The sequence below is a fragment of the Drosophila miranda genome, chromosome XR (genome assembly GCF_003369915.1).
Source record: "Drosophila miranda strain MSH22 chromosome XR, D.miranda_PacBio2.1, whole genome shotgun sequence".
Classification (NCBI taxonomy): Eukaryota; Metazoa; Arthropoda; class Insecta; order Diptera; family Drosophilidae; genus Drosophila; species Drosophila miranda.
In genome coordinates this window covers 16,877,567-16,893,751 of record NC_046674.1, presented here as the reverse complement: position 1 = coordinate 16,893,751, position 16,185 = coordinate 16,877,567, and the positions used below count along the sequence as shown (strand labels likewise).

The 16,185-nt window shown below is 41.2% G+C and overlaps 1 protein-coding gene across 6 annotated transcripts in view; it reads left to right on the top strand.

Annotated features, from left to right (window-relative positions):
• LOC108153188 (SCY1-like protein 2) overlaps window positions 1–16,185 on the top strand; it is a 20,292-nt gene extending 4,107 nt beyond the window's left edge. Inside the window, exons 9-19 of one of the 6 annotated variants that reach the window (XM_033388041.1) lie at window positions 2,018–2,132; window positions 2,627–2,772; window positions 3,848–4,001; window positions 4,239–4,415; window positions 4,507–4,579; window positions 4,920–5,056; window positions 5,119–5,332; window positions 6,687–6,940; window positions 7,798–7,860; window positions 11,173–11,352; window positions 14,878–16,185. In XM_033388041.1, the coding sequence (XP_033243932.1) occupies window positions 2,018–2,132; window positions 2,627–2,772; window positions 3,848–4,001; window positions 4,239–4,415; window positions 4,507–4,579; window positions 4,920–5,056; window positions 5,119–5,332; window positions 6,687–6,940; window positions 7,798–7,860; window positions 11,173–11,352; window positions 14,878–14,904 (1,540 nt within the window). In that variant the 3' untranslated portion in view covers window positions 14,905–16,185. Of the gene's footprint in view, window positions 1–2,017; window positions 2,133–2,626; window positions 2,773–3,847; window positions 4,002–4,238; window positions 4,416–4,506; window positions 4,580–4,919; window positions 5,057–5,118; window positions 5,333–6,686; window positions 6,941–7,797; window positions 7,861–10,319; window positions 10,338–11,172 lie in introns of all 6 variants that reach the window. The other 5 variants (XM_017283002.2, XM_033388040.1, XM_033388038.1 and 2 more) reach the window with 5 other exon arrangements.

Sequence of the window (16,185 nt, the reverse complement as noted above, 5' to 3'; positions counted from 1 at the left end):
CAAGCAACGAAGACACACACACGCTTTAATTACGTCTGTTTGCCAAATGAAAACGGTAATCAGACCTGAAAGACATACACAATGCAAAGTGAATGGAGGCTGGAAGCTCCGAGAAGAGATGAATGGTAGCGCGGCGAATGTCCTACGCGGAGCTGAAAGAGAGATGAATGAAGGTCAGAGCTGGAGTGGAAGCTTTTCAGCTGATTGTGCTCTAGTAGTGGAATTCGAGTGGCAGTTGGAGGCATCTCCTAGGACCTGCCTTCCTGTCTTGCTGCCTCCCTGCCTGCCTGCCTGCCTGCCTGCCTGCCTGCCTGACTCTGGGATTTATGACGACAGCAGCTGTTTGCCTCCTGGCTCCTGGAGAGATCTGCGGAGGGAGTAGGAGTCCGGCCGTGCAGGCGTGCCGCGCTTAGACAAACAAAGCCAAAGATGATGCTGGTCGCTGGGGGAGATGGGGCATAGCTGAAGTGGCAATGGCAGCACAGCGAACACAGATGACGATTCCATGAGGCGCCCCAGCTAGTGGATACCGCATACAATCTAAAATAAAGATTTGATAATGGAAATGTGAAAGGAAGGAAAATGAAAGAAGTGGCCTCAAAGTAGAAACATTTTTTCAGGGCTAAATCCTCTATAGAGATAATCCTTTCCAATTTGTAGATAACCGAAATTGCTTGGAAAAAATACCTGCAAGAAGGAAACGGTTTTGGTGTTTCTGACAATATCTTGTATATGTATATTTAAAGTGCAGTGAAAGTATACGTTGCATGGTAGATCTTCAGTCTGATATACCCTTCGTTACACCCATCTTTGTGCGACTTTAAACACGCTGACAGAAGCAGCTACAGGGACAGCAACAGCGTGCTGCTCCACTTCCATCACTTTCCCTTCGGCTCTTCCGCTCTATTGGCATCACCATCTCCACTGCCGCTCTGCCACTGCCTCTCCCATCTCGAGCATCTTCCCATTTCCCCATCTTCCTCCTTCCTCCCTGTTGGCCAGGCAGTCAGTCTGTCAGCCAGGTTGGTGGCAGCACTTTGAAGTTAATTTAAATGTTGTCAACATTTTCCGCGTTTTTAGCTGCGTATGCAAATGTCTCGAGTGTCTTGGCAATCAGTGGCAAGCTAACTTTCCTCTCTTACTCTGCCACAGAGTTTCGCCCCGACTCCGTGACTCCGCGGCTCCGAGACTCCGCGACTCACCGACTCTTAGGTAGATGGATATACTTGAAATATGATTTTGCTTGGTTGGTTGCGCTGATTAAGTCGACAAGAAGGCAAGTAAGCCGGACAGCATCTGTTGCCGCGTGCAACACGGCGCATACGTAATTCGAATTAGTTTCATTGTGTATAAAAGCGCACCGTGGGGATTTGTCAATGCAACTTTCTGCTCAGCGGCGAACAATACAACTGTATTTCTCATTTTCTGAGCAATTTCCCAGCCAAGGACCCTCTTGGCCTGCTCCGCCACAGATAACAGACTTAGACCAATAAAAGGGTTTGGTATTCACAGAATGTGGTCGAAAGTAAACACTTTTTGGCAATTAAATTTCAGCAATTCGAATTTACATAACAATGAAAAGTACGAGTATTTAAAATTCTGAGTATTCAGAAAGTTGTGGCAGCGCCACCGCACTCCGTGGCCCCGAGGGTGTGACCGGGCGGAATGGGGCTTAATATTTTAATTGAAGTCCCTGCCGAGATACATAAATATTTCGTTTAGTTAATATTCGGTGTGTTTTAATTTGTCTGTTGATGAATTGAATATTCGAGTTTTACATTTAATTGCCTACCATTTAGTCACTAATCCAATTCAAACAATTCGTAGCGAAAAACTGCAATTAAACACTTTAAAGAGATTATATAAAATGCGTTAAATATTCGTTTGAAATACGAGTGATTTTATTCAAGAGTACTTGCACTCGTACCATATTTACCCAAAGTGACAGGCAGATGGATAAATTCAATTTAATTTGATGCGATACTTGCGACTTAAGGTTCTTTTGCATCTTCCACAGCGATCCGGCTATAAATGCTCTCAAATTCCTGGACGTGGTCAACATGAAGGACACGCAGCAGAAGTCCCAGTTCTACAAGACCACCTTGATAGAGGCCATGCCGGTGATACCACGTGTAAGTCTCCGTCACTGTTTCTGTCTCTGTCTCTGTCTCTGTCTCTCAGGGCTCTCACCGGAAACGGATGCAGCCATTTTTGGGTTTTCTATATTTTACTTCTTTTTGGTTTTGGTTTGGGAAGAGCAGTCCAGTGGAGTAGGGAACAGACAGCGCATTAATCATTTACCACGGCGCTACGTTGTGCGCTTTACGGCCAAACAATTTGTGAATTACGGGCCGTTTTATGACAGTTGGACAAAAATGTTGCTGCAAACGAGTGTCCTTTTGTTTTTCTGGCTCCGAGCACAGAGCGGGGCCGTGGGGTGTCAAGCCATCAACAACAGGCACGCAACAGGAACCCAGACAATGGAGCCTGAAGCGGAAGGTGGAAAGGCTTTGGCCATTGTCCGACACCGTTAATGACAGCTTACCATCGGCAATTGAAATGCCATAGACTAGTTAATGACTGTGTCTGTTCTCTCACTTTTATGCACCTTTCTCTCCGTCTTCAGAAACTTTGGTGGCAGACCATTTGGCCAATGCTCAAGTCGGAGATCAACAATAACGAGGTCCTGGCCGCGGTCCTGCAGCCCGTCATGCTCTTTGTCCAGGAAGCCACGCACTTCGAGTACGATGCTTTGATGTCCGCCACAATGAAGTAAGTAATACTTTTGTATAGTAAGAGATTGTGAATAGTTTTCAAACTTGTGAATGGAAAGGAAATTAAGCTGAGAGCAGGCCCTAATGGGAAACTGGGACTTGAGCTGGATGCTAGAGATGAAAGTAGAATAGGAATTTTTATAAGATCGGTGACTAATGAGGGGGTCACCATGATGGTGACGGAAATATTTCCGCTGTTTTTATATAAAATGTTCTATAAACTAAACTAAAAACCTGACAAATTATTACTTGATATGGGAAATAGAGAATGGACTGATTAAATTCGTGTTTCGAAAGCTCTTCATCAACTAACGCTGTTATTATCCTTTATTATATCCGATAAGTACCCAATCGAAGTGAAGATTCATTCATTCAAATAAGAGTACCCGTAAATATATTCATTACACCTATTCATATTCATTCATATAAAGTCCGGCGGTAAGTAGTGCTTCAATACTCTCATTGTTGGGGCAGCTTCCGGAGTTTCTCTTTCTCTCCGTTTTTCGTCTTCGTCTTCGTTTCCCTTTCCGTATACCAAGATCCTGGAGATCTCTCACAAGTGTTTTCTTAAACAATTGAAAAACTTTTCGGACACTTTTTCTGTTATTTAATTTTCATGACATTTTATTGCGCTCAGTAGGGCGGCTGGAGCTGGGAGGACAGGACAGTTCATATTGTAATTTATAGAGCTCAAGTGGAAGCTGCAAACTTTCCCAGCTCAACTACTATGCCGTGGGAGGGTGCTCTCACCTTTTGTGGCAGCCGTGCATAAATTAGTGAAACACACAAAGCCCGGAGATCCCGGAGAGCTCCGGTTCGCGCTCACTATATTCGCACTTTGCTGGAAAGTTTCTGGCCACTTGTAAGGCGCTTATTGACACCCTGCCGAAAAAGTTTTCCACACGACACAACCACAAAGGACACGGCACGGCACGGCACGGACACGGACTAATGCGTTTATTTTTAGTAATTCGTTTCATCCTACAATCCGGCCATAAGTCAGGGACAACTTTTATCTAATCACATCTGTGGCGTATCGCTCTCTGTCTCTCTGGCTGTCTGTCGCCTTTCAGAATCGTCTACAATACACCGAAATCCATTCAGGCAAGCGTTACGATACTTGAGAATTTGCATTTGATTATTGAGAAGACGAAGCCGGAGGATGTTACCACAGACATAATGCCGATGCTATTCTGCTCCTTCGACGGATCCACGATACAAGTGCAGGTGAGTGCTCTGCTTTCTTGGGCTATGCAAATGAGTTTTGACAGAGAGAAAGACAGACGGCTGCCGGAGAATGGAAATGGGTTGACAGAGCTCATTGTGTAATTACGAGGCACTCGCACAGCACACCAGCAATTTCTTAATTAACTGCGACTCAGGCCATAGAAAGAGCCTGGGGGTTAGCTAGTCATGTGAACATGAATTTCCATATCGTTGTTTTGTGGTTTCTTTCTGCTTTAGAGTGCCGCCGTTGTGGCTGTGGCCAATGTCTTTGACAGCATCGATGAGCTCTCCATTCGCCGCATGGTCCTGCCCAAGGTCAAATTGGTATTCGAGAAGAACATTACTGATCCGAAGATAGTGCAGAATGTGCTCATGTGCATTGAGCGAGTAATGGACCGCATGGAGCGGGCACAGGTGAGTGCTGTGCTGCACCCTTTTTTGTTATGTTTTTTCAGTTTTAAGCCCCAACTGAGTTCGATAAATCGTCTGTGTAATTTGTGTGCAGGTCATGGAGGAGGTCCTACCGCTGCTGGCCAATATACGCATACCCGATCCGGATATCATCATGCGTACTGTGCGTAAGTTGACCCAGACAATGCCTCCTTGTTCAATTTCACAGACAAAAACAACAGTCCGCATTGTTTTTGCCCATCGCCGATAGCCAAAAACTAATTAACTTGCATAAAACTCAATTTGCGAGCTTGCTGGACTCTCACAGATACAACCCACACAAACACACTCATACATGAATATTCGATTGTATCTATGCGATTGCGAATATGTGGATGCAAACATATGCCAACAGTGCGTTTCGGGATTGTACGGAACTGCGAATGGAATAAGCCGCAAATCCTGAAACGCACTGTTGGAGAGCCAAGAGCTTATCACAAGAGTCTCTGTTGCTCTTCGATTCCACAGGCATCTATCATAAGCTGTTTGTGGACAAATCATACGGCCTGAGCGTGGAGACCATGGCCACCAATGTGCTGCCTCTGCTCATACCGCACACCGTAAATCCGGCACTCAATTTCGAACACTATTGCTATCTGCTTGAAGTAAGTCCCCTGAAGGCTCTATAATTTTTTCAGACTAGCACTCTGTTCCTCTCTTATGTCAGGTACTGCAGCAGATGCTGGAGGCCATCGATCGACAGCAGCGGAATAAATTGAAGCTGGACAACCTGTCGATGGCCTCGCCCGAGCGACACCGGACACTGCGCCACCAATTCTCAACGGATAACATGAACGCGCCGCCCTTCAACATCCCCAACCTGCGCATAGATCAGCGCAAGACCTCTAGTGCCGAGGACATGGCCCGTAAGAACTCTGGCGGTAAGTGGTGGGGCTGTGGCAGTACCAGTAATATGTACATCCTTAATTATGCGGCCTCCGGTCATTTATAATTGGAAATTTTAGTCGTGATTTCAAATTTGATACCTATCGAACGTGACGGAAGCCCTAATTCTCTCATTTCTATCTCTCTCTCTGTCCATTGTGTGGCCATTGTGCGGAGCCTTTAATTGTATTATTAGGAAAATGATAATTTTATAATAACCAAAATGAAAATTAAAAGCTGCGCCCGCGGCCAGGTATTATCCGGTGTATCAGCAGTGCAGGCGCCTAATGAACCTTTGCCTTAATGATGATTTATTATGATGGCCTTAATCGCGTGTAGACATGACACGACTCGGCCCTGGCCCTGGCCCTGGCACTGGCCCTGCACCCTGTACTCTCCACTCATCTTTCTGCAGTTTCTTGGCAACTAACAATTTGCCAGAAATGTAAGCTTGGCCCTGGCCCTGACCGCCCCCATGTCAGCTGTCCACATGTCAGCCTGCTGCGTATTGAAAAGTTGAGAGTCTTTTTCTCTATGGGGGGCGTCTCTGTCTTTGGCAAACAAACAGAGCCAGTCCGTTTGTGGTTCTCAAAAGACAGCACAGAAGGGCCAACATTTGCAAATGGTTGCATTTTTCTGAGAATAGATGGTATTCTTTGTATTCATAAGGAACTAAGCGTTTACGCTTAAACCTGAGAGTATGAGGCATCCATGTTTAAAGACAGTTAACTCCTGTTTGCAGTAGCTATGTCTTAAAGCCAACAATTTTGCATATACTTTATAACTGCGGAAAACTCTACTCATCTTCGCAACAAGCCACCCCAATAAACTACAAAGTGAATGGATAAACTTGATATTCAAGTTAATAACTTACGCCCATGTATTGCCACAAAATGTGCCTCGCCTGGTGGCATAACCAGAAGCCACGGAGACGTGGACGGGGAGGGGGGTGGGGATGCCAGGTGTCAGGGTCTGGTTACGGAGCCAACAAGAGTCATATGCAGCGGCCGCAACCGCAAAATGTGCGAATGTCCTTGACAGTGACAGAACCAGCTAACGGAAGGATTGTGGATGGGTGGAGCAGCTCTGAAATGATGCGCCGTTCTGGGGTTTGGTGGTTTTTGGTTGTGAGTGCGTGGGGCTACGGCTACGTGCCTCTGTTTTCAGGCCTCGACCGCGAACATTATTAGACTTAATTAGCTGGGCTCAGAGCACCGAATGCTGGCCCTGTCAGCGTACACGTAATTGTATATCTCTATTGTGCTATCCCTCTCTCTCTCTCTCTCTCTCTCTCTATTGCTTCAATGTATGTGTATGTAAATTTACCTTTTGTCTCTGTTTCTGCGGCAGGGTCTGGCATGCTGGGTGGCTGGTGGTTCGGCTGCTCGCCATCGTCGCCGGATAGCAATTTCCTGCGCGTTGGGAACGTGTTCCCCAATCGACGGCTCTCGGACAACACGCTGATGACACCCAAGATCCGCATCGCGCCCTCGTGCGCCTCATCGCCGGGCGGCACGCCGGGCAGCGGCCTACCGACGCGACGCCACTCAAGCATTGGGCCACAGGAGCGCCGGGGCTCCGCCATCAATTTGTCGCCGCCAACTGTAAGTTGTTTGTGTCTGCCACGCCACTGGGCGAGCCTTCAGATCCAGTACCAGTTTTGTGTTCGTTTTCGAATATCGGTTTTCATTTGTTGCTTTCCGTTCTCCTTTTTTGAATTTTCATTCTTGTTTGTCGTTCATTTTGTGGCCGCCATTGCCATTGTTTGTTGTGGTTTTTCACTTTCGTTGTTTCATTTTGGGCCTCTTCCCTTTCAATTGACTTTCGGCGGCCACAAAGGGCCACACAAAGTCACTTTTATCATCTTTTATTGGAATTTCGTTTGAGTCCGCCCTTCGTTTCGTTTGGCTCTTTCAGCAGCCCATGTGTCATCATATATCCAGTTGAACTATAACTACTACTATATCCAAATAGCGATATCATAGCCATATAGCCATATAGCCTTATAGCCATATAGCTATAGCGCCTAGCGTAGCGTTTAGCGTGTTTAATTTCAGTCTACAATTACAGTTACCGTTAACAGTTAACAGTTGCCATCACAAGCTGCTTGAAGCAAACATTGCCACAAAACCAGACAAGAAACATTCCGTTCTCATTTCAGTTTCACTTTTAAGTTTCCTTCTCAGTTCCGTTTCATTTCACAGTTTGATTTTTTATGAATGTGATTACGTAATTGATTATCTCATTATCCCCACTACCCTCCAAAAGCCCCCCCCCGCTATGAAGTCAACATTCAACAAAAGCTCTAACACACGCTCTCTTATCTCTTATCTCCACTCTCCCCACACAAAAAAACAAAAAAAAAAAAAAACCCCCACCACACGTGTGACACACAAAATGAACAAAATAACGTTGTCCTCCTCATCGGGGTCATTCGATCTCCACTCTCTAAAACATTTAGTACGGTGGTGCCCGCGGTAGCTCTGGATCGAGTCTATCGGTGCCCTCGACTTCGGTATATGTTGTAAGTCAAAAAAACACAGCAATCTGTCATCTACTATGTCGAAAACTTACCGCTTCGACCACGTCGAAGATGCTATACCCTTGCTGGGCTTGAATTTGTTGGGTATTGCCGTTCATTTTGTATAACGAATTTTTCTTTGCAATGTCTTTTGAACGGGAATCTGTTCCATTAAAGTACTATAGTACTGAAGTCCTATGACATGTTATATCTTAAAAGATACATCTAGAAATATATGAGAGATAAACTGAATCACCCATCAAACAGTCATTTCAGCTTACTCCTTACATACCTTAAGCCAAACGCATTGCCTCTGCAAGGGTATAGGTCAAAGTCCAGACATGGTTAGACCTAATCGTATTCGGATCGTATAATGTTCTTGTGCGAGTTGTGGGCAGCATCCAGCCAGCATCGAAATTGACTTTGTCTTGTCTCGTTGTTGTCTGTCTCGTTGTACTGTTATCGTTGTCGTCTCCTAAACGCACTCAACAAAACTCAACTCTGTCCCGCTGTCTCTCTCTAAATACTTACAGACACACATACATTACAAGCAACAAAAAAAAAACATACACTCTCGTTCAAGCTTGCAACGGTTCTTGTTCTCGTTCTTGTTTCTGTCCATCCCTCCATCCATGCCAAAAAGCTGAATGCCAAAGGTAGTTGGTGCACCTTGGATCGTTTTCGTTTCTAACCGTTTCCAACCAGTTTCTACTCGTTTGCTCGCCTACTCGACTCGCTCGCTTACTCGCTCACCCGCAAGCGTCACTCGCTGCGTCTCTTTTGATGTGTTTTTTGAGACTGAAAATTGAGTTTGAATATGAATTTGACTTGCTGTCTGAATCTCTCTCGTTGCTGTTCTCGTATCCGTATCCGTACTCGTTCTTGTGCTGTTATTTGAATGGATTTTGTTTCCATATTCTGTGATCCTATGTTGTTTTTTATTTTCCCTCCATTTTGATTTTTGTTCGCCCTCTATGCATTTTGCTGCGCTGTTGCTACATACTGTATGTGTTACTGTTTCTGTTTATGTCTCCTATCTTTAACTTGTTCTTCATCGTTTTCGTTAAATCTTGGTTTGTTTTTTGTGTTGCTTCTGCACAGCGATTCAAGAGTTCTGTTCTTGAGAGCTGTGTCTGCATCTCTCTGTACATCTCTCTCTATCTCTGGGTCTTGCCCCGCCTCCAGCCAGGCCAAATGGAAGCTTATGCTAATAACCCGTATTGTGTACATAATAGAGTCGATTCTATACAATTTTTCTTGTTTTTTGGTGTTCATGTTACATTCTTTTCCTACTTACTTATTACATTTTGTGTTCCAAGTGTGCGTGTTAAAGAGAGGCCTACACGAAAATGTAATGGAAAATATCTGAATATCGATGTTCAAATGTAATGTAAATGTTATGAAGTGGAGAGTCTAATCAAATTTGAGAACGGAAAAATCATCAATGCAAAAATTTAAGCGCCGAAATTTCTGGGGCTTCGTAACAAATAATGTGTTGAAAATCGTGGAAGCTTTGTAACTTGAAAGAGAGGTTTATTTCATAGCTACCAAGGTCCAATTGAATATTGAATTTCAGACAAAGCGTTTTTTTGATTATGGATTAATTATTACAAATATATATAAAGTGTTCCAATATTCGAGGGAGAAAGAACTTTGATATCCGATAGGACTTTCATTCCAAAGGATCTATCTCTTAAATGACCAAAGTTAAGCTAATTAACTCGTCTCTATTCTTATGGCTAACATCAAAGGGCCATTAAACGACGGTGAAGCCATGAAGACTAAATGGAGGACTCGCCATCAGTAGCCAATACAACAGAATAAACAACTGCAGCTTATGTTTATACATATATCTATTATGCGATACTTTACTATACTGTTCTAAATACTCGTATACCTACCTACTTATTCATTAAATGTCCTGATCGTGCTCAATGTTAATTTGGTTTCCTTCCCATTTCCCTCTGTTCATGTTGCGTTCTTATCCAGGAAAACAAAATAAAAAAAAACTCAAGAGATATGTACACCGACACACACAGACACACACACACACACACATATGTACACATGGACACTATACGTATTATATATGCATATGTGTATTGGTATGTCTTGATAAAAACGAAAAGAAAATAAAAGCCAGATTTTTGTTGTGCATTTTCGTTGCTGTTGCTGAACCTTTGAACAGCAGCGCAGTGGAATCATGTTTAACCCCGGGTTGTTCCTTTTACCAGCCAAAAAAACACACACTCAGACACGCTCCAGGCCCAGGCCCAGATACAGATACAGGCACAGACACGGACACAGATACAATCAATACATATGTACATATGCGTTAAAAGGCTGCGTTTTTTTCATGAATGTACTTTCCGTTCTTCATTTCATGTACGAACACGAACAAATACAAAAAAAAAAAAAAAAAAATCGATTATACGTATAAAATAAAATTAAAAAATTCGCAGCTTGCACGGAGCATGATCGTGAGTACACGTTTCATAATTTCGGATTTTCAATTTAATTTTCTTTGAATTTTCCATCACGGTCTCTTTCGCATTCACTCTCTTATTCTGCCTTTCAACTATTTAAGGTCTAGACACGCACATACACACACACACACACATACACACACACTCATACTCACACACACACTCAGAAGTATGCTGATATTAAATTTTATGTTAATGTAATTTGATTTCATTTGATGCGGCCCCTTATCCAGCCCCAACTCCCAGCTCCATACCCCACAAGCCACCACCCCATTTCGACGACGAGACCAAATCTGATTTGAGTACTTGAATAATTTGGAGTGTATGTATATTCATTCGCATATGTAAATACATACATACTATGTCCATATATCTATACCCATTCTATAAGTATTCTCGTACCGCTTATATTCGTTTATATTCGTTTGTATCAATGTTTTTTGGATCAAAACATTCTCATGTCTGTCTGTCGATTGATTGAGCTTCGAGTTTGACTTACGAGTTTGCCAAAAATCTTTGCTTTTGTTTCGTTTTGTTGTTTGTTGCTTCGTTGGTTTGTTGGTTTGTTTGATTGTTTGTTTGTTGCACAATCAGCTAAATGTATACTTCTTCTCTGTCAGAGCCACTCATGAATAATGTCTTGGGTTCGAGAGACTCAAACTGACACTGACACTGACACTCACACACCCACGCACATCGAATACTTTGTACATAGCACAAAAAAATATTCAATAATAACCGAATTATGTATAAGTATGACCAAATCGCATCCACCAATCCAATCCAGATAGACGATTACATATGACAAGCCTTGACTAATCTTCCAAAGAAATCTCCTTTATTGTACTCCCAAAAACAGGGTGGCTCCATGCCGAACACCTCGAGCAGTGTTCCGTTCTTGTTGTCGTCGAGCATGCAGTCGATAAGGTCGCGCCGACAGTCGACGGTTCTATCATCGGGTCCTCTCGGCTCTGGATCGGGCATACTGCAGCAGCTGGGATCCGGCATGGTAAGACAATTAACTTCCGTATCCGGCACGGTTAGTCCGGTGCCGCTGTTGCGGGTGAATGGCGCGCGCAACAGCATCAGCCACAGCCACACCAACGTCCGAAAGTGTCCGTCACTCAATATCACATTCAGTCAATAATATAACCTGAACGAAATCGGCGGGGCCCAGCCCCCCGCCGATTCGCTCAGATTCGGGTACGTCAATCCAAGCGCCAGCAACAGCAGCAGCTACCATTACGGCTACAATTACAATCAGAATCTCAACAATGTGCGCTACACAGCTGCACAGCTGCAGAACATGAATTTTAATCTTAAACCACCGCCAAAGTTTTGAATCTCTAAGAACTGAATCGAAAACTGAATGGAAAGAATGTTATAGATCGAAAGCAAAGCAAAATCGAATAAAACGTTGTATTTGCAAGTGGGGGCAGAGGGTAAAATGAAGCAAACAATCAATTAAATTATATTGCATTACCTACAATATTAATGAATGAATGTACCTACCATACTACTATGAGACCTACTATGGCCTAGACATACATACGTAATAATTACATACAGTTGATGCTAAAAGTAAACCAAAAACAAAACAAAACAAAATAATTATATCAATTATATTTACTTACATACTCTATATATATACATACATATATACATAGAACGAGTAAAGCTGTTTTTTTGAAGAATTTATTCAAGTCCTATATATTTGTATGTACCATAAATGTTAATGTTGGAAACATATCCGAAGTCGTAACAAAGTTATATCTATACGTACCACATAGCCCAATTGGAAACTTAATATTATCATTATTATTATTGTTATTTCTATTGATTGTTGATTATGATATCGTATATGATCGTACCTCCTATCGTACCTGTACCTATCCCTGTCTCTCTACTTCTACATTTATTTTTTAACAAAGACAACAAGAACACCTAAAACCATCTTCCAAAGACATTTCGATCTAGAAAGATCGATTATCTATTTTAGTTCTAAAAAAACTTTAAAAAAATTGAGAGAGCTCCAAGTCCTCACCAACAAACATGCACACTAGTGCCAATATCCGATATTTATTCAAGTACAGTGTGTATGTTAGTTTTTATGTGCCGAACGTGATGTTAATGTTTTTTCTTTTAATATTATACCTTATCATTGTCGTCCTGGTAAACGTATTTGAAAAGAAATCACATAGTCAGTTTCGATGATTAGATCATAAGTCCCCATAAATATGAATTTATCGGATTAATGTTGGAATTAAAAACACGCCCCCCTCCCCACCCGCTCACCCACTCACCCGGTCAGCCATTCTCATAAGGCGAAAGTTATACTATATGATAGTCGTACAACTTTAAGGACCAACCAATAAGTTTTAAGAGCTGATTTTCATTAGGATACATCGGTATTTAGTTTTTTAGTTTTAGTATTTCCCTCTTTTTCTTTTGGAATTTGAATACTATTTTTGTTTAGTTTCCATTGTTTTTTTTTTGCATTTTGCATGAGTTGTTTGCTTGCCATTTATTTCATAACGCCCTACTTGAGTAGTTAAGGAGATTCCAGGCAATGTGCCCAAATTTGATCAAATATTTAATATTTGAAGCTCAATCCAAGCCCATATGCAAAGTCTCAAGATACTACTAAAACTATATTCAAAAACTGAGCTGAGATCAATGTACATATGTAAATATGGCTGAAACTAGAAGAGAAACTTGAACCTTTGCTACGGGTATGACCTTTATATGTATAATTGGTGAAGCGATACAGAACTATCCTAGAACTTAAACTGAAGTAAAAGATAGTCAATATACAAATAAACGACCAGTTAAAAATGCATGCTATTTATATGGAATCTGTGTATATGTATCTATGCTTTCAGTTTGTGGTTGTTCTTGCTTTTACCGAGGGACGATCGTCCCTCGGGGCTATGACTATTGCATAATTGTGGTGTTTTGCTCCTATGTGTATTGTATTTGTACTACTTGACTTGCCATTTTACTTTCTGCCCATCTGAACTGCACAATAAATATTTTGAAAATACAACAACAAAAGGAGAGAAACTATCGAAAATATCGAAGCTGAAAAAGCCAACTAAAACCGAACCGAACCGAACCAAGCTGAAGATAGCAGCAGCTGAAGATAGAGATATTGTATGATATACATATATATACATATATATATATATATATATATATACATATTTACTTGATTGTATATATACTTGATTGATTGACTGACACTGAAGGCTTTAGAGGGCTGCTACCAACTATAAAGCTACGAACCTATATGAATCTGATCTATAAATCTATACCAAATCTATCAACCGACTTACCAGATGTTGATACGCATTTGTATTTGTATTTCAACTATTACTCTACTATTACTATTAAGACATTGCGAATTTATTGTAACTGTTAATTGTATTGTATATCTAATGCTAATGCTTCGCCTTTGTTGCACAGTCAGTGTTGTTCCCCCATATATAAAAACAATACAACCCCGCCGTCCCCAAAAATCCCACCAACCCGCTGTATTTACCTAGCATTTCAGATTTGAGTTTGTTTTTTTGGTTTGTATTTTGCTTTCGCTGTTTCATTCCTACCGTAAGTTGTACTTATAATTATGATTATGATTACTTCGAAATGTGCCTTAAGAGTTCAAAAGTTCTCGCTTTCTGAGTCTGCGACAAAGATCTAAAAAGATCTACTATCAACAAAAAGAGATCGCCAAGAGTAACTACTAAACGAACCCATATTTGTGGTTGAATGTAAGTCGCCTGGAGGAAAGGTCTCCCCAGTAGATACTCCCACCCCACCCGCCCCCTCCACAGCTCACTGCAGTCCACACTAATGCCCACACTCATCCACAATTGTACCTTAGTAGTAGTTCTGTAGACACTCACCAGACCCACAACACATCCATCCATTAATCCATCCATCCAGTGAGAGCCAAACACACACACACGCAAACATACACACACACACACATACGTACTAATAAGAGTTTAAAGTGCTCTTAGATAGATGTCCGTAGTTTGCATTGTACTCGTATGAAAAAAGTTTAACCCAACAGATCCCAGAAGATCCAGATATCTAGCAAAGGATCCCCGAGCCAATCGAGTGCATGACCCAACCCTCCAATTATCCCTTAAAACTGATGTCTATGTCTATCTAAATATTTTTTTTAAATATATAATTGTAATAATATAATAATAACTATCATATGTGTAATAATGCTCCCCAGTTTCTCTCTCCCTGTCTACAATTTGTTGGTGTATTTTCCTGTAATTCGTAAAACCCGTAATATCGTAACATCCGCATCCGTATCCGTAACTTTAACGGATCGGTATGTATGTGAGACTAGCAGCAACTGATCCCATCTTAATCGTATTTGCCCCATATACGTATCCGTATCCGTAGATAGATAATAAACCCCAAATAACAATACCAATAGCACCGTAATATGTATTTTAAAAATCGTGTGAAACAACCAGATTGATGGCCTAATTATCTTGCAACAACTCTATTACAGTATCAACTATTCTCCGGACGTAACTAAAGAAACGAAAACAGAAACAGATAAATACCATTCAAAAGAATCTAATTACTTTTCAATGCAATTTCGGTCCAGTAATCAACTTATATTAGCGTTATACAGATATTACATTGTAAACGTATACCAAGAGCAAGGCAAGCTTAAATATGTATTTCACTCGAAACTCTAAATGTTATTACTAGCCAAAACCCAATTTGATGTGACCAAAGAGCGCAACAATGCTCGTAATCTTATAATCGAAAATACTCGTACCAAGAATATCACCAAGGAAAACCAATTTTAAACTAATTTATCCAAATGATGAAATGAAAAACGATGAGTGTCAAACACAATCAAACAAAATTAAACACAACACAACACACACTCACGAGTACATTTTGATTCCATAGAGAACCCCTACAAAGAAAAAACACACAATGCCAAATGCAATCAATTCGTAGAAACTCTAACAATACATGGATATATTTATCATACTTATTATACAATATGTTTATGATAGGCAAAAGTACTTAGCCACTTCCTTTATGTGTCATACAAATACTACCTACATACCTATAACATATGAATATTTTTCGAATTATTTAGAGAACATGAATAATCAAGCCAAATCATTTAGCATCAACATCTCAGCCTCAGACAGATGGAACTTCGGACCACCGATGAGATGCGCTTTCCAAAACAAAATCTCTCCAATGCAATATTATTCATAAGAATTGCCAAGAATTTCCTTCAGATCTTAATTATTTCGTATATTTATACCTTCTCTTTTGGAGGGCGACATCAGGTCATATCGCTTATACATACATACACACATATATAAAAAACCTCACAGATATTAATACATACTTACTCGTACATATATACTCGTATTCGTATAAAAAATAAATCGTGTACCTAGGAGTGTACCTAAAAATCGGCACAAGCAAAATCAAACTTATCTCAGAGCTTTACAGCAGAAGCAATCAAAATGAATATACAATACATACATACATATGTACGTGCATAAATAACCATGTTAAAAGGGAAAGGGAGAAACAGAAGAGTTTATTTATAATCCAGAGTCGTGACCCACTTTATCTCACGCTTTCAAGTAATGAATCTCTGTATATCAATCATTAATTCCATAAAATACAATACATAATACTCGTACACTCTGTCCGCACCCCAAAACTACTACTAAGGTAAATACTACACGATATCCAGAACAAAAACAAAAACAAAAAAAATACGAAATGTCCACTCCGCCACAACCATGAAACCGAAACCCGAGCCTGAACCAGAACC